The sequence below is a fragment of the Protomyctophum parallelum genome (assembly GCF_964188405.1).
Source record: "Protomyctophum parallelum genome assembly, chromosome: 10".
NCBI classification, from domain to species: Eukaryota; Metazoa; Chordata; class Actinopteri; order Myctophiformes; family Myctophidae; genus Protomyctophum; species Protomyctophum parallelum.
Window position 1 is genome coordinate 44,755,502 of NC_139704.1, and position 14,453 is coordinate 44,769,954.

Here is a 14,453-nt window from a genome sequence, read left to right on the forward strand (position 1 = left end):
TATACCCCGTAGGCTACTCTTTAAATAAAAAGCCTCATTGTATTTGACCTAAAAGAGAAGACTGCGCTACCCATTATTTATCCCCAATCCAATATATCATAATATGCTCTCTAGTATCTCTGCAGTGTTGCCTGGTCTGATTATTATAAGCCACATTGGGCTTATTTTTCTGAAGTTGCTTGTAAATAATGGTAGAACGGTTGTGAGCTTGTAGATCGTCTATTTTCAAATAGCCAACATATATAAATATGCACATTGTTTAATGGACGATATATATAGCTTTGAAGTGCTCGTGTGGCCTTTTATGGTCGCTTCTTTTGGGCTTGTTTTCATAGACCTGGTTGCTTATTTCTCTCGCAAATTGGCAACACCGCCCTGACGCAGCAGCAGCCTCCACTGTGAGGATTTTACACAGAGTCAGAGAGGTGCGCGCTGCGCTCAACTCCAATCCATTGCCGTGTATGCGGAGTGTGCGCTCTTGCAGGTGGTTGTTTGGTGTTAATAATTTATAACTTGTTTGTAAAATTAATGAGGGGAAGGGGAGAATGTAATCGTCATGTAACCCCCGTTACAACACCCCCGTTACTGTAATCCAGATTACACATTTAAAAATGTACTCTAAGACGTTACCGTTACGTTTTCCGTTACTTCCCAACCCTGTGCATTCTCTATGGCAATAGCACAAACTTTGGCATGCTACTAGTCCTACATACTTACACCTAGCAACCCCATTCTGGCCTACTTAGGTTCATCTTACGGTGGACATGTTTGCCTGAAAAGGAATCTTTGAAATGTTTCATAGTTTTAGAAATATAGTGCTTTCAAATTTGAGACATTTATAATGGGGCTCAATGGCAGCTCTATGGGACGTCAAAAAGTCACTTTCACCTAGAAACTCCATTCACACTTTTTATAATTCAGCTTACTGTGGGCACACATGCTGGAACCTTTTTACTTTGAAATGTTTTGTAGTTTCTGAGTTATTTAAAGTACCAAAGTAAAAGTATGATTTTATTCATACAAACAAATATAATAAAAGTCCAACTTTTTGGGCATCACAACACAAAGCACCATGCATCATGCACTTGTAGATCAGCTATTATGAAATAGCCAACAGTAGGCCTATCAATTAGGGCTTAATTGGTTAATGCATGTTTTGTAAAAAAAAAAAAAAAATCTAAATCTATAAAGTAACTAACTGTTAAGTGTGTGTAGTAGAGTAAAAAGTACAATATTTGCCTCTGAGACGTAGTGGAATAGACGTGTAAAGTATATTGAGTGTTGTAAATCCATCAACAGCTCCACCAGAGAGCTCCAGAATGATTTCCCTCTCCAAAGCCACATTAGTAACTTCCTCCTGGGGGATCCCGAGGCGTCCCAAGGCCAGTGAGTCGATGTAATCCCTCCATCTCATCCTCGGTCTGCCCGGGGGGTCTAGACTCTCCGCACAGTGGGACGTGCCTCGAGGACCTCCCTAGAGAGACGCTCGAGAGGCATCCTATGATCCTAACCGGATGCCCGAACCACCTGAGCTGGCTCCAGGCAAAGAAGCAGCGACTCTACGTACTCCGAGTCTCTGTCGCGTGGCCATAATATTTCTAAGGGAGATGCCAGCCATCCGTCAAAAGAAAACCCTTTTTGGACGGTTGTATTCTTATTTCTTTCGGTCATGACCCTTCACACTTCATGGCAGTGCGGAGTGTTGGAAATACTCAAGTAAAGTGAAAGTACTTAGAAATGGTAATTAAGTGCGATACTTACTTAAAGTAAATGTATTTTCCACAACTGCTCAGCATATGCTCCATTACGTCTCCTTAATAACTCATAAAGCTGTAGGACGCAAAGTCATTGAAGAAGGGGGCGGCGGGAGGCGGAGGGGGAGGTGTGACATTTGGAAATGGCACCGTACCCATAATAATACATACTGTATAGCCAGCTTTCCTGCTGTCCTGGCATTAATGACTCACCTCTTCTGCTGAGTTTAGATCTGCAGGGGTTAACCCATTCTGACCGGGCACCCATTTTGGTGTCGGCATCATGTTATGCTTTAGCTATTTAAAAATAGCAGATCTACAAGCTCATATCGCGCCACCGAGTGGCGCGATACGAGCTTGTAGGTCTGCTATTTTTAGAAAAATCGAAGAACGACTGACATTTTTAGAATCTGATCTCAGGTCAGAATGGGTTGATCAGACCAGTGTGTGTCCAGCGGAAACCTCGTATGAATCTGATCTCAGGTCAGAAGGGGTTAACCGTATATGAACCCCGGCCATCTTCCTGATGTGGTAATGTCATATCCTGAGCCAAAGTAGCCGAGCGACACTCGGCGAAAGCGGATGATCAACAAGCTTGCAGCGTGCTGCTGCGTGGATGGGTCGTTTTCTATATTTGATGTGATGAAGTTATTTCCTTGGGTTAAAACAAAACTTTTTTTGTGAGTGAAACGGTTGAAGCTTAATATTCTGATGGCAATCATTGCTACAGTACAGAGAGTGTGGTTCAATAACAGGGGTCTCTCCCTGTCTCTTAGAAAAACAGTATAGTATTATTATCCAATCGTGAAAGAGTACCTACCCATTTATCAGGTTCACTTTCATCTTTTCCAGTTTAAAATGTGTCAAACTTTAACTTGTTTATCCTGTATCCTGTATGAGGTCTCTCTCTGGAAATAAGTGGGATCACAACCTGAAAATGGTTTTTCCCTTGTTACTGTAGCAAACACTTTTAGAAGGGTTTTTTTGTGGCATTCTTTTAAGTAGCCTAAACGCGGGTTAAGAATATAGAGCTATTTGACATTTATCTAACAAAAGAACATAATTTTCTGCACATTTAAAACACCCACTCTAAACACATCTCCGACTCCGTATTTAATGATGCGCCCTATGAACGTACAGTACGTCGTAATTATTTTTCAGGGTCCAAACATAAAAAGCGATCATTGTACCATGAAGTTGCTTCATGCACCGTGACAGAAACACGGGCAAACACGCACCGTACCACAATGAGTGATCATCAGAACCATGTATGCTGCAAAATAACGCCTGTTAATTAACCCATTCTGAACGGGCACCCATTTTGGTGTTGGCATCATGTTATGCTTTAGCTATTGAAAAATAGCAGATCTACAAGCTCATATCGCGCCACCGAGTGGCGCGCTACGAGCTTGTAGGTCTGCTATTTTTGAAAAAATCGAAGAACGACTGACATTTTTAGAATCTGATCTCGGGTCAGAATGGGTTCATCAGACCAGTGTGTGTCCAGTGGAAACCTCGTATGAATCTGATCTCAGGTCAGAATGGTTTAAACTCTGAAATGTCCGAGTCAGCACTCAATAGTCTTTGTAGCCTAAAGGTAAGACCTTGATTAAAACAAAATCCTGGTGGCATCCAAAAAAAGCCTTAACAAAAAAGTGGCTTACAAATGTTATACCAACTATAAATGAATGGATTGATTTAATCTATGGTATATGTATTATGGAGAGAATTACATTCAGCTTTAGAGGCCAGTTTGAAGTCTTCACAGATGACTGGTTTAGATGGATGGCTCATATCTCGACAATGAGACCTGATTTTGTTTAAATTCATTTGTTTAACCTGTAGAAGCAGATGCACCTGTTTGAGCTATTTATGATCATCTATAGAGTGGCAGATTTCCCCCCTTGTGTGTATTGTATGTGTATTGTCTTGTTTTGTTTTGTTTGTAATGTCAATTGTCAGTCGTTTCGTTTTCATGTTTGTCTGATTAAAATTCAATAAAAAGTCAATTGAAAAAAAAGAAAAAAAATCCTGCCGGTAGTCAGAGGATTTTAATAAAATCTGGGAATACATTTCTTACCAAGAATGTTCTTCCCCAATGTATTTGTAAGGGTGTCTACTAGCATATCCCACATTGGTTTCTATTCAACCACCCTAGGGGAATTTATGACCGCTGCTGAAAGTTGGCGTACCATCAACAACCAATATATGGCAAAACGTTCAAAATGTCATTATGCATACAGTAGCACATGCTAAGCATGTGACAAAATTGTGACATGTCAAACTAGGGGTTTTTCATGATTCTGAATCCATTCCAAGCATTAGTTTTGCTTTCAGCAGCTGTAAAAAAATCCAAAAGGGTGGAATAAATAGGATACATTTGTGCGACTGTAAAGACGAAACGGAAGTGGGGAGGAGGCTTCTTCACTTCCGCTTTATCGCTTGATCATGAGAGCCTCCGTTCTGACGGAAAACCTGTGGTTCTCCCACGGCTTACAGACAAAGTCAGAGAGAGACGGATGAGGCTGGCTGGGCACTGCGTCAGGAGCCCAAACATGGTGACAAGCAAACTGACACTGAGACCCCTTTTCCACCGGTTGGTTCCCAATGGGAACCGGTTCAGTTCTTTTTGGTTTTTAGTCCATGAGCCAGAGCTCCATAATTGGTGGGCAAACTATACCCTATATTCAATTGTTTATAGGATCAATACAAGTAAATTAATACATGATAACCCTTCCACAGTAGTAGCTTTTTCATATTTTTGAGTATTGCATATTTTTCCTACATAATGCCTCATTTGCCTATTTAAAAATGTAAAATTTGTAATACAATAAATCATTGTCTTCGTGTAAGTACTCAATTGGGGAAGTTTCATGGTGATAACAATCTAATATAGGTATGGTTTTGCCCACTGAATTCATAATTAACGTTTCAATTTTGGAGCTCTGGCTCATGGACTAAAAACCAAAAAGAACTGAACCGGTTCTCATTGGGAACCAACCGGTGGAAAAGGGGCCTCAGTGTCAACACAAGGCACAGCCTCCAAGGGAAATGACACTGTGGGAGCCGACCCAGGGCAAAACCAGGAAGGTGAAAAGGCCAAGGGAAATGACACTGTGGGAGCCAACCCAGGGCAAAACCAGGAAGGTGAAAAGGCCAAGGGAAATGACACTGTGGGAGCCAACCCAGGGCAAAACCAGGAAGGTGAAAAGGCCAAGGGAAATGACACTGTGGGAGCCAACCCAGGGCAAAACCAGGAAGGTGAAAAGGCCAAGGGAAATGACACTGTGGGAGCCAACCCAGGGCAAAACCAGGGAGGTGAAAAGGCCAAGCTCAAGACCATGATCAGAATCAGAATGTCTTTATTGTCATTGTACAAGACAACTAAATTGATTTGCAATCCAGCTCAAGTGCATTTAAAACAAAAGACACAATACTCTATATGAAATACATACATTTAAGACATATTGCACAGTAAGTCCCTTTAGTCCAGTGTTGTTTTTGGCAGCAGATTTCTATTTTAGTTTTAGTCATAGTCTTTGGACTGAAACTTCATGTAGTTTTAGTCACATTTTAGTCACCTGGAATGTCTTAGTGTTAGTCTAGTTTTAGTTGACTAAATGTCATAAGATTTTAGTCGACTAAATCTACAGTTGATTTAGTCGACTAAAATGTATTTACGACGGTATTGATGCCGTCGTAATGAGTGTTCTTACACTTGCTGAAAATATTCTATTTTGCTATTTTCAGCATGCAACCAAGTATAAAATGACTTATACTGGATATCTTGTCCACGACCACTAGTCCCTTCCTAACATTTTAGTCTAGTTTTTATTTGCCAACGAAATTGTCAGTATATTTAGTCTTAGTTTTAGTCATCATAGCTTAGTTTTCATTTAGTTTCCATTTAATTTTCGTCAGTGAAAATAGGTAGTCGACGAACATTTTTCGTCTTAGTTTTAGTCGACGAAAACAACACTGCTTTAGTCCATACATAAAGTGTCAGAGTTCAAGTGTCAGTGTTTGACTGCTCTGGGGTAGAAACTATTTTTCACTCTTGTTTGTCCTTGCATTGACGACCTTATAGCGCCTCCCTGAGGGCATGAGTTGCAGCAGGTGATGACCTGGATGGGATGGGTCCTTGAGGATGCTGTTGGCTCTTCTCTTGTAGAGGTCCTCTAGAGATGGAAGAGGACATGCCATGACCCTCTGGGCCGTGTTCATGACCCCCTGAAGGGGACCTAGCTGCCAGTCAGCTATAGGTCACCCTCTGGGCCGTGTTTATGACCCCCTGAAGGGGATCTAGCTGACCCCCTGAAGGGGACCTAGCTGACCCCCTGAAGGGGACCTAGCTGACCCCCTGAAGGGGACCTCGCTGACCCCCTGAAGGGGACCTAGCTGACCCCCTGAAGGGGACCTAGCTGACCCCCTGAAGGGGACCTAGCTGACCCCCTGAAGGGGACCTAGCTGACCCCCTGAAGGGGACCTAGCTGACCCCCTGAAGGGGACCTAGCTGACCCCCTGAAGGGGACCTCGCTGACCCCCTGAAGGGGACCTAGCTGACCCCCTGAAGGGGACCTCGCTGACCCCCTGAAGGGGACCTAGCTGACCCCCTGAAGGGGACCTAGCTGACCCCCTGAAGGGGACCTAGCTGACCCCCTGAAGGGGACCTAGCTGACCCCCTGAAGGGGACCTCGCTGACCCCCTGAAGGGGACCTAGCTGACCCCCTGAAGGGGACCTAGCTGACCCCCTGAAGGGGACCTCGCTGACCCCCTGAAGGGGACCTAGCTGACCCCCTGAAGGGGACCTAGCTGACCCCCTGAAGGGGACCTAGCTGACCCCCTGAAGGGGACCTAGCTGACCCCCTGAAGGGGACCTAGCTGACCCCCTGAAGGGGACCTAGCTGACCCCCTGAAGGGGACCCAGCTGCCAGTCAGCTATAGGTCAGCCATTCAGGAGTCCCCAGTTGGTGTTGGCTATACGTCTGCACTCTCGCATCACATCATCACATTTTGTAATTTTTTTTTATCAAAGTTTTTTTATTAATGTTCACACGAAAATATTATACAACATTTTTCGAACATTTTTTCCCCCTTTTTTCCCTCCCCTCCACCCAGAGTTCCCGCTCTGAAAGAGCCACAACCCCGGTATCTTGCACCATATGAAATAAGAGGCACATACAAATATACATAGACATAATAGAAGACTAATAGAAGTATGCAAACAAATAATAATAATAATTAAAAAAAAATATGTATACAAAATAAATTTTTATGGATAATCTCTATTGCAAATATAGTGAAAAATATTGAGTTACTGAATACTTAAGTATAATATCCAAACCACTTTATTTACATAGAACATTTTACAACTCGAGGTTTACAAAGTGTTGCACAGGAAAATAAAAATTCACTATACTAAAACACTGAAGAAAAAAAACAGACTTGACCGGGGGGGGGGGGGGGGGGGGGGGGGTGGATCCTGATCATAGACTGTAAAGGTAGCCACGCCCCTCAGAACATACTCAACTTTATGGTCATTTTTTTTAAATAAATCGGACCATAATTTTCCAAAAAGAATATTATGACATTAGAAATTAGACTTTAAACTATAGTGACTGGAAGCAGAAAGTATTCATGGCCATGTGTATTACGGTAATACAGTCTAGGTGAAGTTGGGCCCAAATACATCAGAATCAGAATCAAACTTAATTGTCACATCACATTACAAGTAACATGGGTGAAATTCTTGTTTGTGCAGGCTCATCATTGCAGTTAAAAGAAAGAAAGTGCATAGTACATGACTAAACTACATGGTACAATATGTATGCATATAAAAAAATATATATAAAGTGATGTAGCCTATGTGTATAAATAAAGTAGTCTCTACTAAAAGGAGACCAATTCAGTTCAGTCTGTGCAGCGTCACCAGTCCTAGCTCTTGTTCAGCAGTCTAATTGTTGATGTCTAAGAGTCTGGTGGTGCTGCTCTTGATGCTCATGTAGCGTTTGCCCGGCCGTGGGCGTGGAAGTGGTTTGAACAGGCTATGGCTGGGGTGATGTATGTCATGGACCTCTATGGAGCTATGGGGTTTTTTGGGCCCAATGACAGCGCCACAACAGGCCATTATATGAACTTTCAGGAAGTCAGAATTTCCTACTGGCTTCAGAGTTCAGACACTATTGGCTTCACTGCTCCCTTGGTTGTGCCTCAGGCTATGGGATTTAAGGCATGATATCTCACTGCAGCCAGAGAAGGCTAATGTTTGTAGCCTGTAGCACAGCCCAAGGGAGAGGGAAAGAGGGGCAGTGCTGAAGGATGTTCATGTTACTCATTTCTCAACTTGAATGTTTTCAGGTACATATTGTAGTTTATCATTGAAGTGATTCACTGTCCGGACGTAATCAGAGTTTGACTAAATGTGTATGTGCTATGGGAATCACACAAGGAATGCAATCTTTACGCATATTTATTCATATGGAATTCATGTAATCATGCAGTATGTTTGCATTTGACAGAAAGTAATTTAAGATTAGACTTTTAGGTGACATTATAATTTATTGCTATGTCCTCGTTATGAACACCTAGATGCTATAAAAGCGTGAAACTTTTTATTACCGGTATTTTTATTTCATCTGCACTTTGAAGAAGGTCATGTTTTATTGGTTAACAATTACTTTGGCGGGGCTAAAATTAGCCCATTCTACAGTAGCTCTTGTGTTGCACAGTTTGTCAAATGTCATTGTTTGTGCCGTCGTGTACAAGGACTGGTAAAAATACCTCTGTGTTAACACATTCTGGGCGGGAACCCCTTTTTTTGTTAGCATTATGTTATGCTTTAGCCATGGAAAAATAGCAGATCTACAAGCTCATAGCGCGCCACCGAGTGGCGCGCTATGAGCTTGTAGGTCTGCTATTTTTTGAAAAATCGAAGAACGACTGACATAGAAACACAGCTTTTTCAGAAAACTGTCAGGATGTAGAAGACATTTTTAGAATCTGATCTCAGGTCAGAATGGATTAAAGTTTATCCTCTCCTCTGTCTCTCTGTGTTCTGCAGGGTCCACTGGGAATCTCTGAAGCGGCAAGAGTTAAGGTATGGTGTGAAAACATATTCATCACCAAACTTAATTACTGACACTTGGCATTTTGAAGCTGATGTATCAGATTTGGAACATGTCGATACGCTTATCCCAGTAAAGGTGAATTCTTGAGTTTCATTATTAGAATAATGTTTTTTTTTTTTGGCTTTGAAAATCCTGTTATAATGGAGGCTCAATGGAGCTGGGATTTAAAAATCCCATAGCTGGTGGGGACGGAGGCTCTCTCCATACTAACCGGAGCAATGTGAAAAGGTTAATGAGTCATGCTTGACGTAAACAAATCTTCATACTTCTTATGCCCTGTCTTGTCTCCCTTCCTATGCTCTTCTGTCCTCTGTTTTCCTCTTTACAACGTCCCACTTTAAATCCATTTTACACTTTGTCTAGTACTCACACACAGAATCCATCCTTTTATTGGTCTTAGACATGCTACACTATTAGACACTATAACAATAATCCCCGGGAGCATTTATTTTGTGCGATTAATTCGCATTCATTTAAATCCACATTCATTTTAATACGAATGATGCATTTTGCATGAACAAATGAATAGTTTGACGTGCGACATTCACATCATTTCTTTGCGGTGGCTTTGGTATTGTTCTGCAAGAGTGAGGTGACTGAGGTCTAGCCAACACTAGCCTGAGCTAACGTGTTAGGTTTCTGGTCTAGAGGGGCGGGTCGCGGGTCGCGCCCTGATTGGATCTCATCGATCTGTCCGTCACCCCCGGCCCCTCCTCTCCCCCCTAGTGCAGCGCTACGTCACATAATTTGGAGCGACGCCCACCCGGAAGGGTTGACTCCCACTTTTAGACCAGAGCGGCCAATGCGTTCCTCCAGGCTTTCAATTTTTGCACCAACAAAAATGAAAGCCTGGTACCGAGGCTAAGCCAACACCAACTCGGGATTCCCGGATGGCTGCCCTCCACAGATTCCTATCCGACATGGTTCTTGAGCTCTTCAGTGTTGTCAGCCAAGCTGTCGCGCCACAGACAGCACGTGTACATAGGTGGTACGCCTCTTTCCCCTCCTGGCTTTGCCCCGGGTTGGCTCCCATAGGGTCAATTTACTTGCCTCAAGGTCTGGGTGCCTGACGCAGTGCTTTGGTATAGTTCAGCTGTATGCTGGACTCTGCAGGGGTTTAGGGTTTAGGGTTTAGGGTCTGGGTGTCTGACGCAGTGCTTTGGTATAGTTCAGCTGTATGCTGGACTCTGCAGGGGTTTAGGGTTTAGGGTTTAGGGTCTGGGTGTCTGACGCAGTGCTTTGGTATAGTTCAGCTGTATGCTGGACTCTGCAGTGCTTTGGTATAGTTCAGCTGTATGCTGGACTCTGCAGTGCTTTGGTATAGTTCAGCTGTATGCTGGACTCTGCAGGGGTTTAGGGTTTAGGGTTTAGGGTCTGGGTGTCTGACGCAGTGCTTTGGTATATAGTTCAGCTGTATGCTGGACTCTGCAGGGGTTTGTGAGTGACTCATAGAGCCATGCGGCTGTGGAGCCCAACCAGTCTCAATGAATAGAGAAGGAGGAGGAACTAACCAGGTGCTCAATGGAGGTAGCAGGATGTGACTGATAATGATAAAAAGGTGCTCAATGGAGGTAGCAGGATGTGACTGGTAATGATAGAAAGGTGCTCACATGCATCAAAGAACGGGATCAAAACATGATAAAAAAAGAGAAGGATCCGGGCACACAAGGTTACTATATAACCTTGTGTGCCCCGAATGCTTCTCTCTTTATCAAGTCTCAATGAATAGATGTGGTCACAGCCAGGACCCTTAACCCATTTTGTCTTCTAAATCCTGAAAGTCTTCTGAAAAAGCTATGTTTCTATGTCAGTCGTTTCTTCGATTTTTCAAAAATAGCAGACCTACAAGCTCGTAGCGCGCCACTCGACGATGGCGCGCTCTGAGCTTGTAGATCTGCTATTTTTCAAAAGCTAAAGCATAACATAATGCTAACACCCGGTTCCCGCCCAAAATGGATTAAGATGCAACGCTCTACACCAGAATCAATTGTTTTGGACGAACAAAGTCATGTGCACATTTGGCACATTCTATAGATTTCCTGTCCACGACGACGCACACGCACACACAAACACACACACACACACACACACACACACACACACACACACCCCGCAACCCCAACTTGCTGTGCCCTTGACTGACATTTCAATGCTGTCAGAAAGCAACAAAAGAAAAAGAGAAAGGTGCTCATCTCCTTTCCCCCGGCACCTCTCAGTCAATCGACAGTCTATCTGCTGTGCAAATTAACCCATTTTGGGCGGGAACCACTTTTTGTGTTTGGTGCTTTAGCTATTGAAAAATAGCAGATCTACAAGCTCGTAGCGCGCCACCGAGTGGCGCGCTACGAGCTTGTAGGTCTGCTATTTTTTGAAAAATCGAAGAACGACTGACATAGAAACATGGCTTTTTCAGAAAGCTGTCAGGATGTAGAAGAACATTTTTTTTTAGAATCTGATCTCAGGTCAGAATTGATTAAATAGCTTTTCCTCACAGTCTCCTCTCCTCTGCTCTTCCCGCGTGGCCCGGCGCGGCGTGAGTCACCGCTCGCTCTCATAACCAGACAGATGGCCGTTATGCGCCGTGCCGTTTGAAAAGAACGTTACATTATGCGCCATGCCTTTAGAAAAGAACGGCGGAGAAACATTAGAAAAAAATATATATATATACGTTGTGCAATCATTTTCATGAAGAGGTGATGTACTGTAGCTCAGCAGAGGCATAGGAGATGCATGCTGTAAAGAAGCTGTGTGATGCAGAGCAAAAACCATGTCGGCGCCCCCCTGTCTCCCCCCCCCACACACACACACACACATGCTGGGCCTTTGGGGTTGGTTGATAATCTGTTTCCTTTGAAAACCTCTCCACCCACCCTCTCCAATGCACTCACACATACAGGACACCTCTACCTACTGTACCATCCCTATTGCACTCACACATACAATACACCTCCACCCACCCTCTCCAATGCACTCACACATACAGGACACCTCCACCCACCCTCTCCAATGCACTCACACATACAGGACACCTCCACCCACCCTCTCCAACGCACTCACACATACAGGACACCTCCACCCACCCTCTCCAATGCACTCACACATACAGGACACCTCCACCCACCCTCTCCAATGCACTCACACATACAGGACACCTCCACCCACCCTCTCCAACGCACTCACACACATACAGGACACCTCCACCCACCCTCTCCAACGCACTCACACACACAGGACACCTCCACCCACCCTCTGTATTGCACTCACACATACAGGACACCTCCACCCACCCTCTCCAATGCACTCACACATACAGGACACCTCCACCCACCCTCTCCAATGCACTCACACATACAGGACACCTCCACCCACCCTCTGTATTGCACTCACACATACAGGACACCTCCACCCACCCTCTGCAATGCACTCACACATACAGGACACCTCCACCCACCCTCTCCAATGCACTCACACATACAATACACCTCCACCCTCCCTCTCCAATGCACTCACACATACAGGACACCTCCACCCACCCTCTGCAATGCACTCACACATACAGGACACCTCCACCCACCCTCTCCAATGCACTCACACATACAATACACCTCCACCCTCCCTCTCCAATGCACTCACACATACAGTACACCTCCACCCACCCTCTCCAATGCATTCACACATACAGGACACCTCCACCCACCCTCTCCAATGCACTCACACATACAGGACAACTCCACCCACCCTCTCCAATGCACTCACACACATACAGGACACCTCCACCCACCCTCTCCAATGCACTCACACATACAGGACACCTCCACCCACCCTCTCCAATGCACTCACACATACAGGACACCTCCACCCACCCTCTCCAATGCACTCACACATACAGGACAACTCCACCCACCCTCTCCAATGCACTCACACACATACAGGACACCTCCACCCACCCTCTCCAATGCACTCACACACACAGGACACCTCCACCCACCCTCTCCAATGCACTCACACATACAGGACACCTCCACCCACCCTCTCCAATGCACTCACACATACAGGACACCTCCACCCACCCTCTGTATTGCACTCACACATACAGGACACCTCCACCCACCCTCTGCAATGCACTCACACATACAGGACACCTCCACCCACCCTCTCCAATGCACTCACACATACAATACACCTCCACCCTCCCTCTCCAATGCACTCACACATACAGTACACCTCCACCCACCCTCTCCAATGCATTCACACATACAGGACACCTCCACCCACCCTCTGCAATGCACTCACACATACAGGACACCTCCACCCACCCTCTCCAATGCACTCACACATACAATACACCTCCACCCTCCCTCTCCAATGCACTCACACATACAGTACACCTCCACCCACCCTCTCCAATGCATTCACACATACAGGACACCTCCACCCACCCTCTCCAATGCATTCACACATACAGGACACCTCCACCCACCCTCTCCAATGCACTCACACACACAGGACACCTCCACCCACCCTCTCCAATGCACTCACACACATACAGGACACCTCCACCCACCCTCTCCAACGCACTCACACACATACAGGACACCTCCACCCACCCTCTCCAACGCACTCACACACATACAGGACACCTCCACCCACCCTCTCCAATGCACTCACACATACAGGACACCTCCACCCAGCCTCTCCAATACACTCACACATACAGGACACCTCCACCCACCCTCTCCAATGCACTCACACACATACAGGACACCTCCACCCAGCCTCTCCAATACACTCACACATACAGGACACCTCCACCCACCCTCTCCAACGCACTCACACATACAGGACACCTCCACCCACCCTCTGTAATGCACTCACACATACAGGACACCTCCACCCACCCTCTCCAATGCACTCACACATACAGGACACCTCCACCCACCCTCTCCAATGCACTCACACACATACACATTACATTACAGTCCCATCACCCGTCGTCGCTGTGGCTTGGTACTTGAATGGAGTTGCCGTCCTGGTACTTTGGGGGGGGGGGGGGCAGTGCTTAATTTCTAAATTCGGAGGACCCTGAAGTAACAAGTCTTAAAGGGATTGTGACATTAAAAAAAAGGTTTTGGAATTGTTCTTATTTTTTTTAGGTTTTCTAATCTCAATTGCACCCAAAAAACATGAACTTTTAACATTCAGTAGATTTTCTGTGATCTGGGGTTTTCTGGCTCAAACAGGTGCTCTGATTTGCCGGCAGTAAGTGACATCCCATATGTCAATGGGATTTGCCAGCAGATGTCACTGTTTTCACTGTGTTGCCTGTTTTCATTGTAGCTCAAAAGTAGCTCCAAACCCCAAAGAAAACTTCAGACAACAGAAAATCCACTGAATGTTCAAAGTTCAGGTTTTTTGGGTGTAATTGAAGTCATAAAACCTAAAAGATAAATGAAAAAGAAAAAGAAATGAAAATTAATGTCATAAAACCTTTAAGCTTTTTCTGGTTTTCTACTCGTAGCTCTCAGATTTAGCATTGACCTGTGTACTGTAGGCTACTTTGGTTTGAACTGTA

At 44.9% G+C, this 14,453-nt stretch overlaps 1 protein-coding gene across 1 annotated transcript in view; it reads left to right on the top strand.

Moving 5' to 3' along the window:
• col19a1 (collagen, type XIX, alpha 1) overlaps positions 1-14,453 on the top strand; it is a gene marked incomplete at its 3' end in the record, with an annotated part of 238,354 nt that overhangs the window by 183,550 nt on the left and 40,351 nt on the right. The window contains exon 18 of the mRNA XM_083775052.1: positions 8,815-8,850. Coding sequence (XP_083631178.1) covers positions 8,815-8,850 — 36 coding nt within the window. The remainder of the gene's footprint in view (positions 1-8,814; positions 8,851-14,453) is intronic.